The sequence below is a fragment of the Alnus glutinosa genome, chromosome 1, assembly GCF_958979055.1.
Source record: "Alnus glutinosa chromosome 1, dhAlnGlut1.1, whole genome shotgun sequence".
Classification (NCBI taxonomy): domain Eukaryota; kingdom Viridiplantae; phylum Streptophyta; class Magnoliopsida; order Fagales; family Betulaceae; genus Alnus; species Alnus glutinosa.
In genome coordinates, this window is record NC_084886.1 from 43528969 (window position 1) to 43547698 (window position 18730).

Below are 18730 nucleotides of genomic sequence, written 5' to 3' on the forward strand. Positions count from 1 at the left end.
TACTTGAAAATTCCCCTTTTCTAAAGGTCCAAAAGTATCCGATTATGTGGTCCAAAAGAAAAAGGAAAAAAGAAATGAAAAAGCTGATCCTTCTAATTAAATCAAGAACTAGGGGCAAGAATAATCATATTACAGAGCAGTACATGCGACTACATATACATGACTACTGCTCCATCCAAATAGAAGACCACTTGCAAAAAAACATCGAGGAAAAGGGTCACTTCACAACCTTTTTATAGAACTATCGAGTAAATAAAATATATGGATTCTTCTTACCATAGAAAGAGGATGATGCCTCAGGTTTGAGGCAAGGGAAATACAGCTCTTGATCAATGAAAAGGTAATCATTTGAGAACAAAACAGGTATAACAATTGGGATTTCCTTGCTGATCAGTAAATTAAGGGCCTTCATGGGAACCAATTTTCTAATGACCAATTAATTGGCTGCCTTTCTCTAAATCTCACATATACAAGAAATACTATACAAATATACAAGGGTCTTAAAAGCTGTACATTTTTTGAAGCTGCTGAGAACCAATTGCAGGAGGTACTTACTGTACAATACAAACATATCAGTAATATGTATTGCATCCATTCTATTTGGAACCTCTACAAAGGCCACTGGAAAGTGTCTATGCAATGGCTTCTGCTAATCTTTAGTACCTGCAGTGGTCCATAAAATTGAACGAGGTGAGGTTAACACAATTTAAATATGGAAATTACTCTAGCCATCAAATAGTGTATTGCACACACAGGAAGAAACGTTCCACCATAAAAAAGAAAGAACAAATTTATTTGATCCACAGACTTAGAGAACCAAAACCAAGGGGTGATATAAAGATTGGTTGATCATTAGCATAATAAAAGCATAATTACTTTGTATTTTCTGAACTCCATGAAGCTTCACTTACTCACTGGTTCAAATTAATCAAATTACCACTCAAATTCCAAAAAAGTGCATATTTTATGTATTTATTCTTTCTTCTTTTGCGGGAGAAGCTCAAGAATGGGCCACAATCTACAAAAGCTCCTAACCTGGCACACTATTTGCACACAGACACAAAACATTGAAGGAAAAAAAAAAGTCTGTAATCACAATCATAAATTAAAAAAACCAGGTAATACCTTTCAAACAGTACGGGAAAATACAATAATGGTTGGTTCTTATGACCAGATGAGAGCAGAAAGCCATGGATGATATTTCCTCACGGGTACTGACTTTTAAATTTGATCAGTGCTGCTACCGAAAGTTGAACTTAGTGGAACTGAGCTGGGCACCTGTGGGGGAGACCAGGTGCTAATGCCTTCTTTCCAAGTGGCTTCAACACTGGATCCATCAGCAATTGGTGAATACGGTTTTGTCACTTTCCTTTTTAGTATTTCCTGAATAACATTGTAAAAAGAAGTTATAATTAGGCAGGAAAACTTAAAATTTTCCTTTTTTAGAATGTCACTAAGACATGTACTAGAGAAAACATTAACGTAAGACACATCTATATCAGAAAATTCACATCTTGTTCAAACCTCAAACAAATAGGCATGACATAACCTTTAAAATTCAATTTAATAGAAAGATACTGCAGACCTTGACCAAAGTATCACATACTCTTTTACCAACTAAAGATTACATAACTAGAATAGCGTATGGCATCAGAAACCAACCTTTGAAAGGTTTGACCCATAAGTGTTCATTGCTTGCTCAATTGAAGTGTAAACTTCAAGAGCCTGGTTGGTTTCAGGGTTGCATTTTATAACGCGAACTTGTTCTTTCGACTCTGTTGATTTAGCCTGTAAATAAAGAATGAGCCGACAATGTGGAGCATTTTGATGGTCTTTCTTTCCATGTGTCAATTCCATTGTCACCAGGTCAGCCCACAGTACATCCCACAGTACCGAACATGGATCCCTTGCCGGGCTGAACTTCCTCTGAGCAATGATGTTGGAGGGTTGCTGTAAATGGAAAGAAAAGAAAAAGAGAGAATTTCATTTTGCAAGTGTCCTTGGGTGTGGCAAAAGATGGAAGCGAGGTAGTACCATAAAGTTTCTGTACTCAGGCTAACTTACTTGCAACAACATGACCCTACGGTGGGTGACCACCAAGATTTTCCCTTTTGGGAGTAAAAAGTGATCTTCATAAGCATCTGACAAGGCAAACTTTCCGCGTACTTTAAATAGATCAACCTGACCAAAAAATGAACCAGACTCTGCCAGCTGCAGTATAACCTTCACAATGAAAACAACACAAGTAGATTCAGGATCATAGTCAGACGCAACCTAAAACTTTATATAGGCTATCAAACACGATTGATGGTTAGATATGCTGTTGTGGTCAGAATTACGACTACTAAAAGATCTTGAAGAAAACAGGATAAGTCCCCATGTCCTTGCCAAAAAAGCTAACTAACAAACGCTAATCTTGTCAACGGGGTCCTGAGAGAAGTGGTCGAGAAAAAAATACAACCTCCAGTATGTTCGCATGAAGATCCAGCTCTCTAAAATTAGTCCATTTTCACATTTTTTTATTTAAAAAATTAAAATATAATTAAAAAGATTCCTTCTCCAGATATCTTAACAATGGGGATATTAAAAAACTAAATAAACCGTCTTGAGTGTAATGTCTCAGTAATTAGCTATAAACAACTGTTAAATATACCTTGTAAGAAGATAGAGAATCATGTTAGCTCATTCTTTTGACAGTCTTTCCTTCTCTCCAAGGGGTGGGCCCAGGGGAAGAAACTAAAAAACTATTTCATTTAGTCAAGGAAAAATTACAATCACTTTCCTCCAGGTCTTGTGAAATGACACCACCACCCTCCCCTTATTACTTACACATTAATCTCCCTCAAAATAATGATATTATACACCAGTCACCCAGATGCCTAATGGATATTTAGTCAACAAATGGAATTTTTTCTGACACATCATTATTAGAGAAACCCCCCCCCCCCCAAAAAAAAAAAAAAAAAAAAAAAACACATTCACACAAAATAAGTAGGATCTGATGGTGCTCTCACCCTGGAAAATTATATAACTTTTTAAGTGTACTAATCTAAGTTCATTGGATCCACTAGTTAAAAGTTTATATTTTACAAGGAACAAATAAAATTTTTAGTTACTCAACAAAGAGGTGAAGCATTGTTATAATTGGATCTAGGCAGAGCTTGCACTGGGTTTTTGCGGTTGCAATTGGGTAGAGGAGGATTTTGAGGTTTTTGAGAGGGTCGTGTCAGCATAATCTTTGTCTATTAACGGCGTCTTAGTGAGGGGAAGGGACTTGAAGGACATTATGGTAAATGAGAGAGGACAGGGTTGAAGTTATAACAAGGAAATGAGTATTGTTTCACAAATTTGCAGAGAAATCAATGAGATTTTCTTTTTGTTAACGAATACAATGTTTCATATCAATTAATAAATATCACTTGCTTGTAATCTGATCCAACTGGAACCTACACCACCAAATCCAAAAAATAGGGAAATAACACTATTTTAGTGCAAATGACATATAGGAAGCCAAACAACTAGTACCTGTCCCTGTGCTTTGTACTCATCATATGGTCGAAGCAAATTATCACCACTAATTACACGAGGCAGTCTCTTGCGAAGGAGTTGTTCATCGGACGTTATAGCAGACGCTATCTTCATTCTCATTGCATTGGCACCTTCGGTAGTTTTTGATAATAGATCCAAAACTCCACTCACTGGTTGCGCAGCTGCACCTATTATTCCTTTTCCAACACCCTGAACAAATCCCTCAACACCAGAAGTTTTTGCACCTTCAAGAGGCTTTGTTAATATGCCAGTAACGCCTCTGAATAGGCCTTTTGCGAATGCTCCACCACCCTCTCTGATAACATCACCAAGGTCCTCCACACCCTTGTTTTCCTGTCAGAAAAAGTAAAGAATATAAAAAACATAAACAATTTAGAATACAGATTCAAAGACCATTAGATGATTAATCAGTGGGAAAATAGCTATAAACATGTAGAGAAGGACAATACTAGCGAAGAAACACCGCATCGTGCACTGAATTTATGCAAAACCAGATAAAGGTACTTAAAAAAGAAAAAGTAAATATTATAAAATAAAATTCCAAATATCGTACGCTCGGCAAAACATCTGCACAATTTCAAATTGAACCCAAATTTAAGTAACTTCTGAAATAAGCTCAAGGACATATCTCAAGAAGAGCAACCGTAATTAGGGTAACTTTACTCCAGCATATTACATGGTTAATCTAGCATAACATTTGTGAAAAAAGTAATGCAAGCCTAGTATGCTTACTTGAAATCAATTAAAATTTGAAGAAAGATTATCGCTTTCCAACCACATGATGTAAACATGTAAAAAATCATCATATCACATTTTTAATTATTGTACTGCATCCCTATCCTCATACTTTACACCAAAACAATCTTTGTCCTGGGTTACATTGTGTAACATTTGGCTTGGATGAACTACAAGCACCTATACAGCCAATAAGACCACAGCCTAGCTTTGAAAGCCTTTTCAGGAACCATGGCATAAGATAAGAGAGATAAAGCAACTTTGCCGATAAGAAAGAGTGAAAAGGTTCAAAAAGAACATGTTGCAAGGACGAGAATGAAAGTCAAAAAGGGCACAATTTCGTTTAAGAGGAAGACCACTTGATTTTACAGATGAAGAAAATATCCAATACTGAAGGAACGGGCAAAGTAGACTGGATATAGACTACTCTTATTCATGTGGAGTAGGCACCTTGAGAAATCCCCTCAGAGGTTTGCCTACATGCTCCTAGTGTGAATTAGGGTAAAGACTGTACGAATGCGCAAAGTAGATGTATATAGCCAACCATTACAAAGTAGATGTATATAGACGTATATAGCCAATCATTACAAGTGTGGAATAGGCTAAAAAACCTTTGAGAAATCTCCTTTGATGCTTCTACATATTTGGATTTTTTCATTCCAAATGAAAAACTATTCTTATGGAAAATCCCATAAAAGCAAACAATAAAACCAGCACATGTATTTTTTAGCACTCAGTATATAGTCCGTAAGTCTACACTATAAATCTTACGAATTCAAAATGGCCAATTGCAGCAATTATTTTTTTTTGATAAGTAAATTGCAGCAATTATGAGGAAAGGAATAATAAATATGAAAATAATTAGCAAACCTGTTTCTGCCGGCTTTGAATGAACTTCTTATCCATTGATAAGGCAGCCACACCTTTACTCATATGTCCAAGTGCACTACTTGCATTACCCAATATGTCGACACCAGAGAGCAGTTGAAGAGGTTGGCTCAAAAGATCCTTCCGAATGTTTGAAATAGCAATACTAATCATGGAACTCTGCCTCATGCACATGTTCTCATGGAACCTTTGATTTATCCTGACCTGATAAAAAAAATATACAAGTAACTCTTATTCAGATTTTCCTTATAACAGAAAAAAGATACAAGACCCCCAGAAAAAGTAAGTTCCAATATTACAAGAACCCTTCAGCATCTTTTCTTTTTTGTCAAAAATAAGCCTCGTGTGTAACTCCCTAGATTTTGGAACTGACAGCCTGGGATTCAGCCAATCAAGCTTATCAGATATGATTTGATGACTGGTGTGGTAGGCTTGGTTGACAGGCATACAGGAAATAGTTTACATGCAGTATTATAAGCCCATAATCTGACGCCACCAGAAAAACCATGCTTACAAGCACATTGAACTGATCAGATGGGATAGGGACATTAACAATCATGAGCTGAAAACATAATTTGGACCGAGCCATCTCTTAGCTTTCACAACAAATGATAAGGCTTTCATCATAAGCCTCTTGTTTCTAAATCTCATTAAGGGTGGTACTTTAGATTCAGCCAGAAAGTTTGAAGGTAAGTATCTAAGAAATTTCTCAGAACTAAAGAATCATATGAGAAGAATCACAGAAAAGAATCATAATACGTACTGGCATATTCTCAGTGTTCCCCAATGCTGTCATCAAGGATGACCAAAACCCAAGTACACCCCTTGGTCGTTGACTTGGTGACATTGCCATTGAAACTTTGAATCGAACTTCTGAGGTGTTAAGAACTCTGAAATTTCAAAGATAATGTTATTGGAACAATTTCAAGCAACAAAATGTGGAGATTAACCAAAATTCGAATTACAAGTTTGAAGAAAGGTCCTTGCATACCCAATCTGAATGATTGGATCAACTGAAACAGCAGTTGTATGTGTGTCACATAATCTGTTGAGGTTGACCTGCTGGATCATTTCATGAAGGCGCCAAATGATGGGTTCAGGAATGTTGATTAAAAAGGCCGAATTTTCAGGTCCCTGTTTAAAAGCAATCGATACAAATAAAAAGAAAGTATAAAGGAAACAAATTGTTTTATTTCTAAAAGATATTTATAATAATGACATGCTCACATGGACACCAATATATGGATAGACACAGAGATCTAATGACCCATTTGATTGTATTGTCAAGGAAAATTTCAAGATATAATCAGTCTCCTCCCCAACTCTCTGTGGCCTGAAGAGAACTGGCATTGGAGTCAATGGCAACTGGTTATCCACTTGTATTCCACGCATTCTCAGTTTAAACCTGTTGAAAAAAAAAAAAAAAACATGGAAGTTATTTAGCTCAATGATTGCAGACGATTGGATTACGAGAAATAAAAAGGGCAAATCTGAATAACCTAAACCCCCCCGATTATGTGGCCATACAAGCCTCATTTCAAACTTTAAAGATCATAGAGCAAGTATGCTCTGAGAAAAGAAAGAAAAGAAAAAATAAACCACCTACAATTAATTACCAAGACTTAAACCTCATGCTTAAAAGACGAGAGCTCATCAGCAACATCTAGGCCATCACATCTTTCTTGCCACTAGTACATCCACTGTGTTACTTATAACTGTTTTCTACTAGCAGTTTCAATTTAAAACTATGGATTATGAAGTATACATAAGAGATAAAAATAAAAAGTTATATTCAGAAAGAAGTTAATCCATATATGTGTATTTATGAACTCTAAAGGTACCCTAAACTCTAATAAGATGTTTTGCTATTGAAGAAGAACTACTAAATTGCAAGCAAATCCTACCTACTGATTCCAGAGCCCAAGCCGGTTGAATATGCCAGAAGAAGATTCTGCACTGACAGGTATAATATTTCCTCCGGTGTATGGTCAATAATGGATATTCCAAGCTCAGCCAGCTCAAAAATAACATGAAATTCACAATCTGAGAGGGATGCTAATTGTTGCTGTTGAAAGTCATTTCCAGAAACCTCTGATAAAAGTGATGAATGCCTTCTACTCAAGATTCCTGTAGGCTCATTTTCTGGCATCCAGTCACTAATCTTGATGACATTCATTTTCTCCTCTTTTAGAATTGTAACACGTAGAGCTTTAGCAGGTCCACCCACCACATCGATTGGTTGGTGATCAAAAGTTTCATCAATATCATACTTCTCTGATTTCAATGGATCAGTCCCATCTACCAGGAGTTCCAACAAACGTCTTCTACCAAGATCTTCCCACAGAAAAGAAGCAGCTGAGTTAGGTAGAAGAAACTGCCACGAATCACTGGTGCCATCCACTTGCCGAAAGTGAATGGGTAAAAACATCGAACGATTTTCAATCCTGTTGGAATGAAGTTGATTATACTACTGAAGCAGGAACAAGAAAAAGAAAAAGAAAAAAAAAAGACTTGGACTTCAAGAAACAAATTGAGAACTCTTTTTTTTTTTTTTTAATAAGTAATTGGCCCCAAGGGGAGGGGAGAGGGGATTCAAATTAGTGACCTCCATTTCATGAGGTGTGGTCCCCAACCGATTGAGCTACCCTTTGGGGGCAAAACAAATCAAAAACTCTGAAAGACCTATTTCTACATTAGTTCTTGATATCAATTGATTTATTGTTAGTTCAAGAAAATTTCACCAAAATTTGATGAGGAGAATTGTAACGCCCCGCCTTTTACAAAAATGCGTAAGTGAAAATTTCGAATTTCCACGTGACATTACAACATCATCAGAGTCGAGATTTGGCAGCGGAATATATTTTTTCTTAAAAACTTAGGGATATAACACATCAAAGCTGATTGAATTACCTCAATATACAAATAATATAATTTGGCGTTCTCACATAATAAATACATCTTAAAATAGTAATATATATGCCACAGACGACACTGATATAAAATACCTACCATACTATAATAAATATTACAGCACCAAAGAAACATATAAAAATGAGCCTGACACATAACGCCCCGCCTTTTACAAAAAGGCGGGGTGTTAAAAGAATACTTCTTTATATTTTACTATATGTTTTTACCAGAAAAACGGATAGGGAAAGTTTAATGAAAGAAAACAAAATATAACCTGTAAGGACTTGATAATGAATTTGGGCGGAAAATAACTTCATAGCGGGAGTTCTTTCCTCCACTTCTTACTTCTACCCTTAATTGTATCTGATCATTTCCAATATGCTTCTTCAAGCAAGTGCGCATCACTCCTTCTGTACAAACACTAAATGGTGTACTCCATTTGTATCCATCCAGCTGCAACTGAAATAAAAAAGAAACCCCAGTATAAGTTGCGGAGAATAAATCCATCATATTATCCAGCAAAAATAAAGATGACTCCAATGAACAGACCTTCAACAGTTCAACTTTAGCAGAAGACAGCCACCCAAAGGGTTTTGGAGGACCAGTGGGATGAATCCAGGCCACCGACTGAGAATCACACTGCTGCAGGCAGAGACTGCAACCAATCCTGTTAAAGAACAAGGTGTGCGGCTGAAAATGAACAACCTGAAAATCCAGTAAGCAGTTGTTCATTACTAACAAGAAAAATAAAGATTTACAAATTATCATAGCTTTATTGTGCCCTGCAAATAAAATCATCTATAGTACATGCCCTTGGGTGCAAATTTTCCAATATGCATCTCAGGCATTGAACATTTGGTATTTTTGATTTTGCCTTTTAATCATAGCTTCGTATAACCCTATGGACAAGTGCTTTTCAAATGCTTTATCATAGCTTTATTGCCATTCTGAATATTAGTTATATTATCCTTCAGTTAATTCTCTTTTTGGCAAAGAGAAAAAAATTATTTTAATTTTAAAAGCTTTGAGACAATACTACACAGTACAGCCTGGTCTGACCTGGTACAGCCATACAGATCAGTATAGACCAATATGCAAGGTGTTAAAGAATAGATAGAGTAAATGTTATAGATTCCCTAAAAAATAGGGCTGGACACCAAATCGATCGGGTTTGGAATGCCCAGTTCTGACTTCTGACCCAACGAGGGTTGAAAGAGAGGCAGAGCGATGATTTGGTTGCAAGGCGAGTAGTGGTTCGTAGGCTGCTGTGTAGTTCCAGGGCTGTTGACAAGAAGAGTGAGAATAGAAGAAGAATATCAAAATAAAAGAAGCTACTGGGGAGGAATAGGAGGATTTGAGGAAGAGGAAAAAGCTACTGTTTCTGACCAAGTGAGAAAGACGCAGAGCAGCTATGGGAGCTGTGCTAGGGTTTCTGAGTGAGAACATAAGGTGAAGATCACTGCCATTGGTGGTAAGAAGGTTGTAGCCATTAGTCTGGCTTTTATGCGCTGTAATGATTGAAGTCGTGCATGTTTATAGGGTAGCAGAAACACATTTATTGTAAGTTGTGTGCATGTCAGCTGCTCAGGTTTTGTACTTTTTTTATAAAAAAAAAAGTGGGGTCAGGTCAGAAATTATTAAAAAATCTTACCCCTACTCTGTATTTCGACCTGACTTTTGTTGAATTTCAAAAATCTCTTCTGCCAACCAACCCATTCCCGGTTGGAAACCAACCTGATCGGGTCAGATGCAGATTGAAAGTCGGGTATCAGGGGATTTGAACCCTACCTGAAAACCGGTACATGGCAGATGGTAGAGGATGGAATTAACATTGGAATGACAAACACTATGCAATAGAATTGATTACTAAAAATTCTACTCCAACTGTCCCACATAAGATGATTTATTTTCAAATTAAAAAAAAAAAAAAAAAAAACTATCCATTTTAGCTTCCCATATTAACCTTATTTGAACCAATCTTTTCTTAACTTTGAACTCACAATTTTTTTCAAGTTTGAGACAACCTTCCATAATCCATCTAAGGGAATTATACAAAGAGTATTTGCTTCGTCAACATTTATGTCAATTTTAATCTTTCATCTATTGTGGGATAGAGTGAGTAACATGATTGTGAAATGTAATCTACTTACTATCACGAATCACAGAAATACAACCAACAAGTAAATGCCAAGATAATTGAGTTCAACCTTTGTTCTGTCTGAGGTCAGGTTCAGCATTGCTGAAAGCTTGTAGTAAGATCCATCTGAATTATATGCCTTGACATCAACCCGTTCCTGGAGAGAAGTTTCAGAGGGCATCACATGCCATGAAAAATTTCATGCAATTCCAAAGTGTTACACACATACAAACAAAAGGAGTGATATATATATATAGCCAAGTCACCTTGTTTTCCAGCTCATGAAGAGAAATCCCAGGACTGTAAATTTCAGAATTACGAATAGCAACAGCAATGCCAACCCTTGAGGACATATTTGAATCTTTGTTAGAAGTAAACGATATAATCCCGCTTCTGCCCACATAGTCTTGTGGAGAAAGCATGCTGGGAATTGGAGTAGTATCCTCAATTACTTCAAGTACTTGAATATTTCTCCTTGGGCCAGAATGTCTCCTGTCCATTGAGTTCGTAGGATGTTTCAAGGCTATTTTAGCAGACTTAACTGCTCTAGAAAGTATCATGGTATCCATATCTGCTTTATCCAAAGGTTCCACTTCCACCAATCGATATGCTAAAGGCAGAGATGAATCATTAATAATCCAATATGGAATAAAAAACCTAATGGTTTTGGGAGCAGCACTGGTTCCTCCCAAGTCACGTTCGATGGTCACACGCAATCTCCTGTACATATGATAATCACAGAAGATCATTGGTGCCATAAGCAAAACTATTCTTCATTTAAAATATTCATATGAAATTAATACATGTTTTAATCATCACTATGCAGAGAATTAATCACAAATACAATACCTTGGGAGGGCTAAGGAATTTCATAGAAAAAAATATTATGGAGGAACATATAGAATGAAAGATCATGTGTTTTTCCCTTCAATTTCTTTTCAACACTATCCACAGCTGCATGGGTATATGAAGAAAGGATTCATTCAAAATTTACATCATTCAGCAGTATCAAAGTTGTTACTTCTATACTTATCAAAAAAAATCAAAAGTTGTTACTTCTCTCAATGTCCCTAATTTGTGTCTCTACATAGGATATTATCACTGATAGACATCAATATAAATGCCTAAATATCTTCTTTCTTCTTTTAGATTGGTAAGTTACACACTATTAGACTAGATAAATCTTTACCATCTGATAAAGATTAATCTATCCAGATTTAAACTAAAGATTAGTTTTACTTTATCTACACTATCTCGGCAGTCACCTATAAGCAAGTTGTATAGCTTTAGGTTTCTACTTCTTTGTTATATCTTTGATAAGCTTCACTCTTGTACAGTCCTACTAAAGGACTAACACTATTATTGCTATATAAGAACATCACTGCCATACAGTTTATGTAGGCAGAAACATCAAATAACTGTAAATCGTATACACACGTACCCGGTAAGGCTTGAAGCCACGATCTCACCCTCCACTTTGCTACAAAGGGAGGAAGTACCATTTGAGCTAAAGCTAATTGGCATAAATGCTCAAATATCAGGCAGAGAAGCAGTGTTCTTTATTAGAGCAATAAATGTTTTATTCATCACTATGCAGAGAATTCATCACAAATACAATACTTGGGAGGGCCAAGGAATGTCACAGAGAAAAATATTATGGACAAACATATATAATTAAAAACCATGAATTTTTCCCTTCAGTTTCTTTTCAACACTATAAACAGCTGCACGGGTATATGAAGAATGGATTCATTCAAAATTTACATCGTAAGGCAGTATTGAAGTTGTTACTTCTCTCAATGTCCATAATTTGTCTCTACATAGTACATATCAATATTATCACTGACAGGCATAAATATAAATGCCTAAATATCAGGGCAGAGAAACATTGTTTTTTATTAGAGAGAGAGAGAGAGAGAGAGAGAGAGAGAGAGAGAGACCCATAGAATGTACAGGAACAGCTTTGGGAGGAGAAGTGAAACATATCATAACATTGGCAGTGAATAGCCACAAATAAACATGTTGAAATGTATGGTATTGTGGAAGCCTTGCGGGTAAGAATATCAAATTACTACATGTATGTGCTTTACAAATCTTATTGCTAAAGAATGGAGCAGATGTTAAATTTCATAATTATGCAAAACTTAATTATGTCAAAAGATGAATAGCCTTGAAACACCAGAGTATCCAGAAAGAGCAGGCCCTTTTTGGGTTGGATAAGAACAACGTAAAAAATAAAGATTCAAAGCACTCTGGAAGATTCAGTCCAGCCTATATTCATCCACATTTCGAGGAGGAATATTTGGACTAAGTACTACCCGATTAAATTTAGTAAGATTACTTAGCTTCAGAACTGCCCGATTAAGAAACTTACGAACCAGAATGCATAGAGCAGGTACACCCTTATATACCATAAAAATATAAGTTTGGAATCACAAACCTTTTACTTTGCTGGTGAACCATCCAGAAAGATGAGACATGGTTAATGGAAGAAATATCCAAAATAAGAATAGGGTCCTGCCAAAAGAATAAATAAATAAATGAAAAGGGAAAAATGGTTATCAAATGTAAAAATTCCATATGTTGAGTTTTTAAGCACAAAAGGCAGGTGGATGCATGCATATTTAGACCAAGTTATTACCTTCTCCAGTACCCAACCACCCTGAACAAACAATGTAAGGTAAATTGGTTTCTGAATATCTGCTGAATAAATATGTGCACTCCTTCGTGAAGAGATTATACCATGCTGTCGTACAATGCAACTCCCTTCATTTGCTTTTTCCCAGATTGTGAACTCAGCTGGACATGGAAGTCGATTTTCCAACTTCAAAGGGGAGTTAACAGATATTCTCCAATCATAAACAGGTGAATTCAGTTCAGTATGAAGAATTGAGGCATCTGCTCCTATACTAAGCCAACATTGTCTGCTTCCAGTGCTAGAACAATGCAAAATTATATCCTTCTTCTCGAGCTGATTCAACTTGAATGCAAAATTGGGCATCTTAGTTTCCTGCTTTTGGCTATAGAGTGAACGTTGATCCATGAAAGGCTCGTCCTTTCCATACACAGAGCCAGAACCAACGGCAACTGCACAACCCCATGAATATGGGGGTTCAGGATGATCTACACAAGGACGAACTTCTAAACACTGATCAGAATCCTTGGATGTACTTCTCCAAGGCAAAACAGCAGAAGCCCCAGGACTTATGGTAGTAAAGACACTCTTCATGCAATTACCGTCTTGCTCGAGAGATTTTTGCCTTGTACGAATCAATCGCCTTCGGCGCACAACATCAACAGCTGACTTGGTGCAAGACCTTGAAGATGTTGGCGGCCATTTCAAACTGTTGAAGTCAGGACCATATGCCCAGCCATCGTTGTCAACAAATTGACATTTATCAGTTGTCCAAGTTGAAGTCCATTTCCATCCAGAGGGAAGGCGAGGTTCAAAGAAATCCTTCAAAACAAATCAAGAGGAGGGTGAAAATATACACTGTAGTAATAGTTCAAGAATAAGAACAAACACATTACATTAAAGCAATACTCTTTGAGCACACTCACTTTCGATGAATATGAGAAGTCCCTGGTACTCCAACGCCCTGGATCATCACTACGAAAGCCAGGCCACTTGTTATTCCAACCAGAAATTGGATGATAACGTTGATTTTCAAAAATCTCTTCTACCACTGAGGGACCATGACCATGAATCAAAGACACATGACATACTGAAATATCTAATTTAAAATCCGTATCATTTACAACTGTTGCAAGACCCCTGAAAATTACGTGCTTCTTGCCATTTTTCAAGACAACTTCCATAGCAATAAAATCATTCTGGAATGATTTGGGCACCACTGACATTGGAAGCAATGACCGAACACTCTCCCACATGCCCTCCGGTCTAAGCCCAACCCAAAATCCTATGTCTCTATCAATAACATTCTCATTTACTGCATCTATTTTTAAGTTTGCAACAGTCTTCCTCTCAAAATAAGTAGTAGATACCAGTAGGCAACCCTGGTCATGCATGTCTTCAACATTGTTCTGCTGAACCAGCAAAAAACAAACAATAAAGCACAAAGTCATAGTCCACACAACTTCGCCAAAAATTGTAATATTCAAAAGCTAGAAATAAGTATTCCCTAATTGCATAAACAAGCACAAATGAACAAAACCAAATAGCTCACCCTTCTCCTTAGAGGATACGATACCATATTCTGAACATTATGTGGTTGATTCAACATCCTCACTGAAGCTACCTTCTTCAACATATTTGCACCATGTCCAACAGAAAAGGAAAGGGACCCGACAACTTCACCTGTATCGTTCAAGCACCAATTATTAGAGTATATTAAAAAAAAATGTATTACTACAGAAAAAAATCCAGGTAATTCTCTATGACAAGCGCAAAGTTGCGTAAAAGGTTGGGGAAAAAGAAACCCCACTAACCCTCCGTTTGTTTCGGCGTAAAATATTTTAAGGTAAATATTTTCCCTATTTTCTGGTATATTTTCAGTTTAACTATTATTTTCGTTTGCACCAAACACCGGAAAATAGGGATATTTTCAGTTTTAACCAAAGAACCTTCTTTAGTTTTAGAAAATGGTTTCTGTTTTTAAATTTCGTAATCCATTTTTCGAGTTTCAGCTTCTACTTCTCAAACCGCCGGACCACTGCCAGACCTCCGCTGAACCAACGCCGAGGTTGCCGGAAGTCACCGACCGTTTTCCGCCGTTGCTCATTTTACGTACGAGCCAAACGCCGAAAAATATTTTACGTTGAAACAAACAGAGCATAAGACTTGATGCAACATTATATCTTTCTGCATGTAAAACTCCAGATAAATATTGATCAATTTCAAAGCTACCACATCACCCTCCTAAAACTTAAAACAGAAAAGAAAAAGAATAGTACAACAAAGTGAAACCCAAGTCTGGCAACAAAATTCCAGAGAAAGCACAGTTAGTTTCCATATTCAATACAAGCATAAAAGATGGTGACAACTTGATGGAGTCATGCAAGAAGATATACAAGTTACTGGTTATCCAGTAATAAAAATTTAAACGACAGTTGAATGTCATTGCTAATCATAAATCGAATGGAGCATGACAGTCAGCAGCACAAGCGCAGAAATCAACAAAATGACAAAAATAGAATCCCTAGATGCCTTTGCAACTTTATTTGAAAGAAAGTTTAATCTGGAGGTTGACAATCCAATAACAGATACCTTTTCCAGCTTTTGCCGCTAGGTTTGTCACCTCCACTTCCAACTTAGCTGGGGCCTGCATCAAATACATATGGAATTCCTTTAAAATGATGGATGCAGGCGAGTCTACAAAAACTTGATGAAGATTTAAATCTATGAAAAAGTACAAATATAAATACAGATGTTAGAATAGTAATTTTTTTTTTTTTGAAATCAGACTAGTAATTAAACATGATCAAATTCATTTTTTTTCCTATTAACTTAAACTTTAGGGACAATTGGAGATTTAACATGGTATCAAAGTAGTGGTATTAAGTTCGAATCTTGACTCTACAATTTCAGTGGGGAAGCAAGGGGAGTGCTTTTTTCGGGAGAGCAATGGTGATAAAATGGACATTGGGTCTACACGGTGGGAGAGGAGGGAGTTTTGTATTAGTATTCTTTAGACATGCAAGAGTATCTACCTGAAGACCTTTTGTTACGGTATGAAGAAGATGATATAAGGGGGGATTTGGAGGGGTGTGAACCGTTGTCACTCACACCCGTGGCAGTGGATGTGGGAGATGGGCATCATCCTAGGGTGTCACCGAGGTAGGTGTTGGAAAGAGTTAAGGGATTATATCAAGTTGTAGGGTTATCTTCTAAAGGTTCTGAGGATAAGCTGTTGCCATTATTTGAGGAGATTGAAGCTGCCCGAGATCAATCAATGCCAGAATCTATGAATACTATTCTGTCTACACCAGCAGCAAAAGGTCAACGAGAATTAAATAGGTTGGCTTGGTCCCTTAATTATGAGAAGAAGGGGGTACAATCTATTAGAGGCCGACATAGGAGAAGGGGCTCATCTCGTTTTTTATGAAGCCTAAAAGCTTAATGTGGAACGTCAGAGGGCTAAATGAGACTAATAAAAGGTTGCAGATTTGAGGGCTACTAAGGGATTAGAAGGCGGATATTGTATATTTAGTGGAGACAAAGATGGCAGTTATCTCAAGGGAGGTGCTACGGAGTCTATGAGGCTGCCATTATGTGGATTGGTGATATATGGGAGCAAGTGGAGCATCGGGCAGGATTTTGTTAATGTGGGATAGAGGGTGGTGGAGAAGACTGAGGAGTGTGTGGGAAGATACACAATTGCTTGTTCTCTGCGCAATGATGATAAGGATAAGAGGAAACTGTGGGATGAGTTAGCTGGGTTGATGTGTTGGTGGGAGATGCCATGGTGTATTGGGGGAGACTGTAATGTGGTTTGATTTCCAAGTGAGAGGTCAGGTGTTGCCGGCTTTTCTGCAGCAATTGAAGAGTTTTCAGACTTCATATTCATGTAGAGTTTGGTGGATCTACCGCTTGAAAGTGGTTAGTTTATTTGGTCAAATAATCAGGAAGATCAAACATGGTCTAGAATTGATAGATTCTTAATTTCTCCGGAGTGTGAAGAACATTTTCCTGAAGTGACGCAAAGGAGATTGCTAAGACTTCTATCCGATCACTTTCCTTTGCTGTTGGAAATGTGGGGCGCCAAGAGGAGGGAGCAGGTATTTTAAATTTGAAAACATGTAGGTTGAAATCGGATGGTTTTGTTGATCAGGTTAAAACTTGGTGGATGTCCTATGAGTTTTATGGATTACCAAGTTATGTTTTGGCTAATAAGTTGAAAGCTTTGAAGACAGACTTGAAGAAATGAAATGAGGAAGTGTTTGGTGATGTAGGGAAGAAAAAGAATGAATTATTGGAGGGTATTCGAGAGCTGGATTTAGTTAAAGAGTGCCGCTACTTAGAGTAGGAGGAAAGGGTTCGAAAGATAGATATGTCGAGAGAGCTGGAGAAAACTCTCCTTTTTTAGGAAATGAACTGGAGACAGAAATCACAAGCTTTGTGGTTGAAGGAGGGGGACAAGAACACAAATTTTTTTTCATAGGTGGCCAACTCACATAGTAAATTCAATCATGTGGACTCTTTGAATATAAATGGTGCAACATCCAAGAATCCGGTGGAGATACAAGAGCATGTAGTACATTTTTCTTTTTCCTTTTTATAAGTAATAAAATTCAATAAAAAGCGCAAAGAGGCGCAACCCTAGTATATAGGAAGTATACAAAAGTGCCCATAATCAGAGGAAACAAAAGAACAAGAATGTAAAAACTCAGCAAACATAATGTACATTATTACAACAAATTGTATTTTGAGCAGTGTTCTTGGAGGCCAAGGGTGGATCGTCTATCTTTCCTATCCATTGATACGGATGAGAGTATTTGGTTAGAAAGAGAGTCTGAGGAGGAGGTGTGGGATGTGGTCAGGGTTATTAATGGAGATAAGGCACTAGGTCCAAACAGCTTCACAATAACATTCTTTCAGAAGTGTTGGGAAATATTGAAAAATGATCTGATGGCAATTTTTGCAGAATTTCATAATCAATGTCAATTTGAGAAGAGTCTTAATGCTACTTTTGTTTCTCTAATTCCAAAGAAGACTTGTGCTATGGATGTGAAAGATTTTAAGATTATTTCCAAGGTGCTTGCGAACAGGTTTAAGTCAGTATTGGGCAAGATTATCTCCAACACACAGAATGCTTTTATTGGCGGTCGACAAATTTTGGATTCAGTGCTTATTGATGAATGCTTCGATAGTCAACTTCGATCGGGGGAATCTGTGCTGCTATGTAAGTTGGATTTGGAAAAGGCATATGATCATGTTAATTGGGACTTCTTGCTCTATTTACTGCAGAGTTGTGGTTTTGGGGAGAAATGGAGGACTTTGATACGGTTTTGTATTTCTACAGTGTGATTTTCTATTATTGTGAATGGAACTCCGTATGGTTTTTTTAATAGCACTCGTGGATTGTGACAAGAGGACCCACTTTCCCCTTTATTGTTTGTCGTGGTTATGGAGGCACTAAGTCGGATGCTGATTGCGGCAATGGATCATAGTAACTTGACATGGTTTTCAGTGGGACCTAGGGATTCTGATGCTTTAGTTGTGAATCATTTACTGTTTGCCGATGACACGTTGATTTTTTTGTGGTGCGCAAGCATAACAAATTAGACATCTACGCTGTATCTTCTTATGTTTTGAGGCAGCTTCAGGATTAAGGATTAATTTAGGAAAATAAAAAATTGTTCCAATCGGTGAGGTGGAGGATGTCAAAGGGTTGGCCCAACTCCTTGGATGTCGAGTTGCATCTTTGCTTATGACATACTAGGGTTTGCCGTTGGATGCTTCTTATAAGGCCGTTTCTATTTGAAATGGTGTCATTGAGAAAATGGAACGTCGGTTGACTGGATGGAGGTGGATGTATTTGTCGAAGGGTG

The 18730-nt window shown here is 37.2% G+C and overlaps 1 protein-coding gene across 2 annotated transcripts in view; it reads right to left on the reverse strand.

Annotated features, from left to right (window-relative positions):
• Nucleotides 1–204: 204 nt before the first annotated feature.
• LOC133883124 (uncharacterized) overlaps nt 205–18730 on the reverse strand; it is a 94010-nt gene continuing 75484 nt past the window's right edge. Inside the window, exons 46-64 of one of the 2 annotated variants that reach the window (XM_062322353.1) lie at nt 15447–15501; nt 14407–14537; nt 13781–14263; nt 12861–13676; nt 12660–12736; nt 10486–10939; nt 10290–10376; nt 8632–8787; nt 8357–8541; nt 7077–7616; nt 6400–6577; nt 6164–6306; nt 5936–6062; nt 5155–5376; nt 3526–3882; nt 2065–2223; nt 1663–1950; nt 1126–1383; nt 205–663 (exon numbers count right to left, since the gene is read on the reverse strand). In XM_062322353.1, the coding sequence (XP_062178337.1) occupies nt 1222–1383; nt 1663–1950; nt 2065–2223; nt 3526–3882; nt 5155–5376; nt 5936–6062; nt 6164–6306; nt 6400–6577; nt 7077–7616; nt 8357–8541; nt 8632–8787; nt 10290–10376; nt 10486–10939; nt 12660–12736; nt 12861–13676; nt 13781–14263; nt 14407–14537; nt 15447–15501 (4620 nt within the window). In that variant the 3' untranslated portion in view covers nt 205–663; nt 1126–1221. Of the gene's footprint in view, nt 664–1125; nt 1384–1662; nt 1951–2064; nt 2224–3525; nt 3883–5154; nt 5377–5935; nt 6063–6163; nt 6307–6399; nt 6578–7076; nt 7617–8356; nt 8542–8631; nt 8788–10289; nt 10377–10485; nt 10940–12659; nt 12737–12860; nt 13677–13780; nt 14267–14406; nt 14538–15446; nt 15502–18730 lie in introns of both variants that reach the window. The other variant, XM_062322344.1, reaches the window with a different exon arrangement.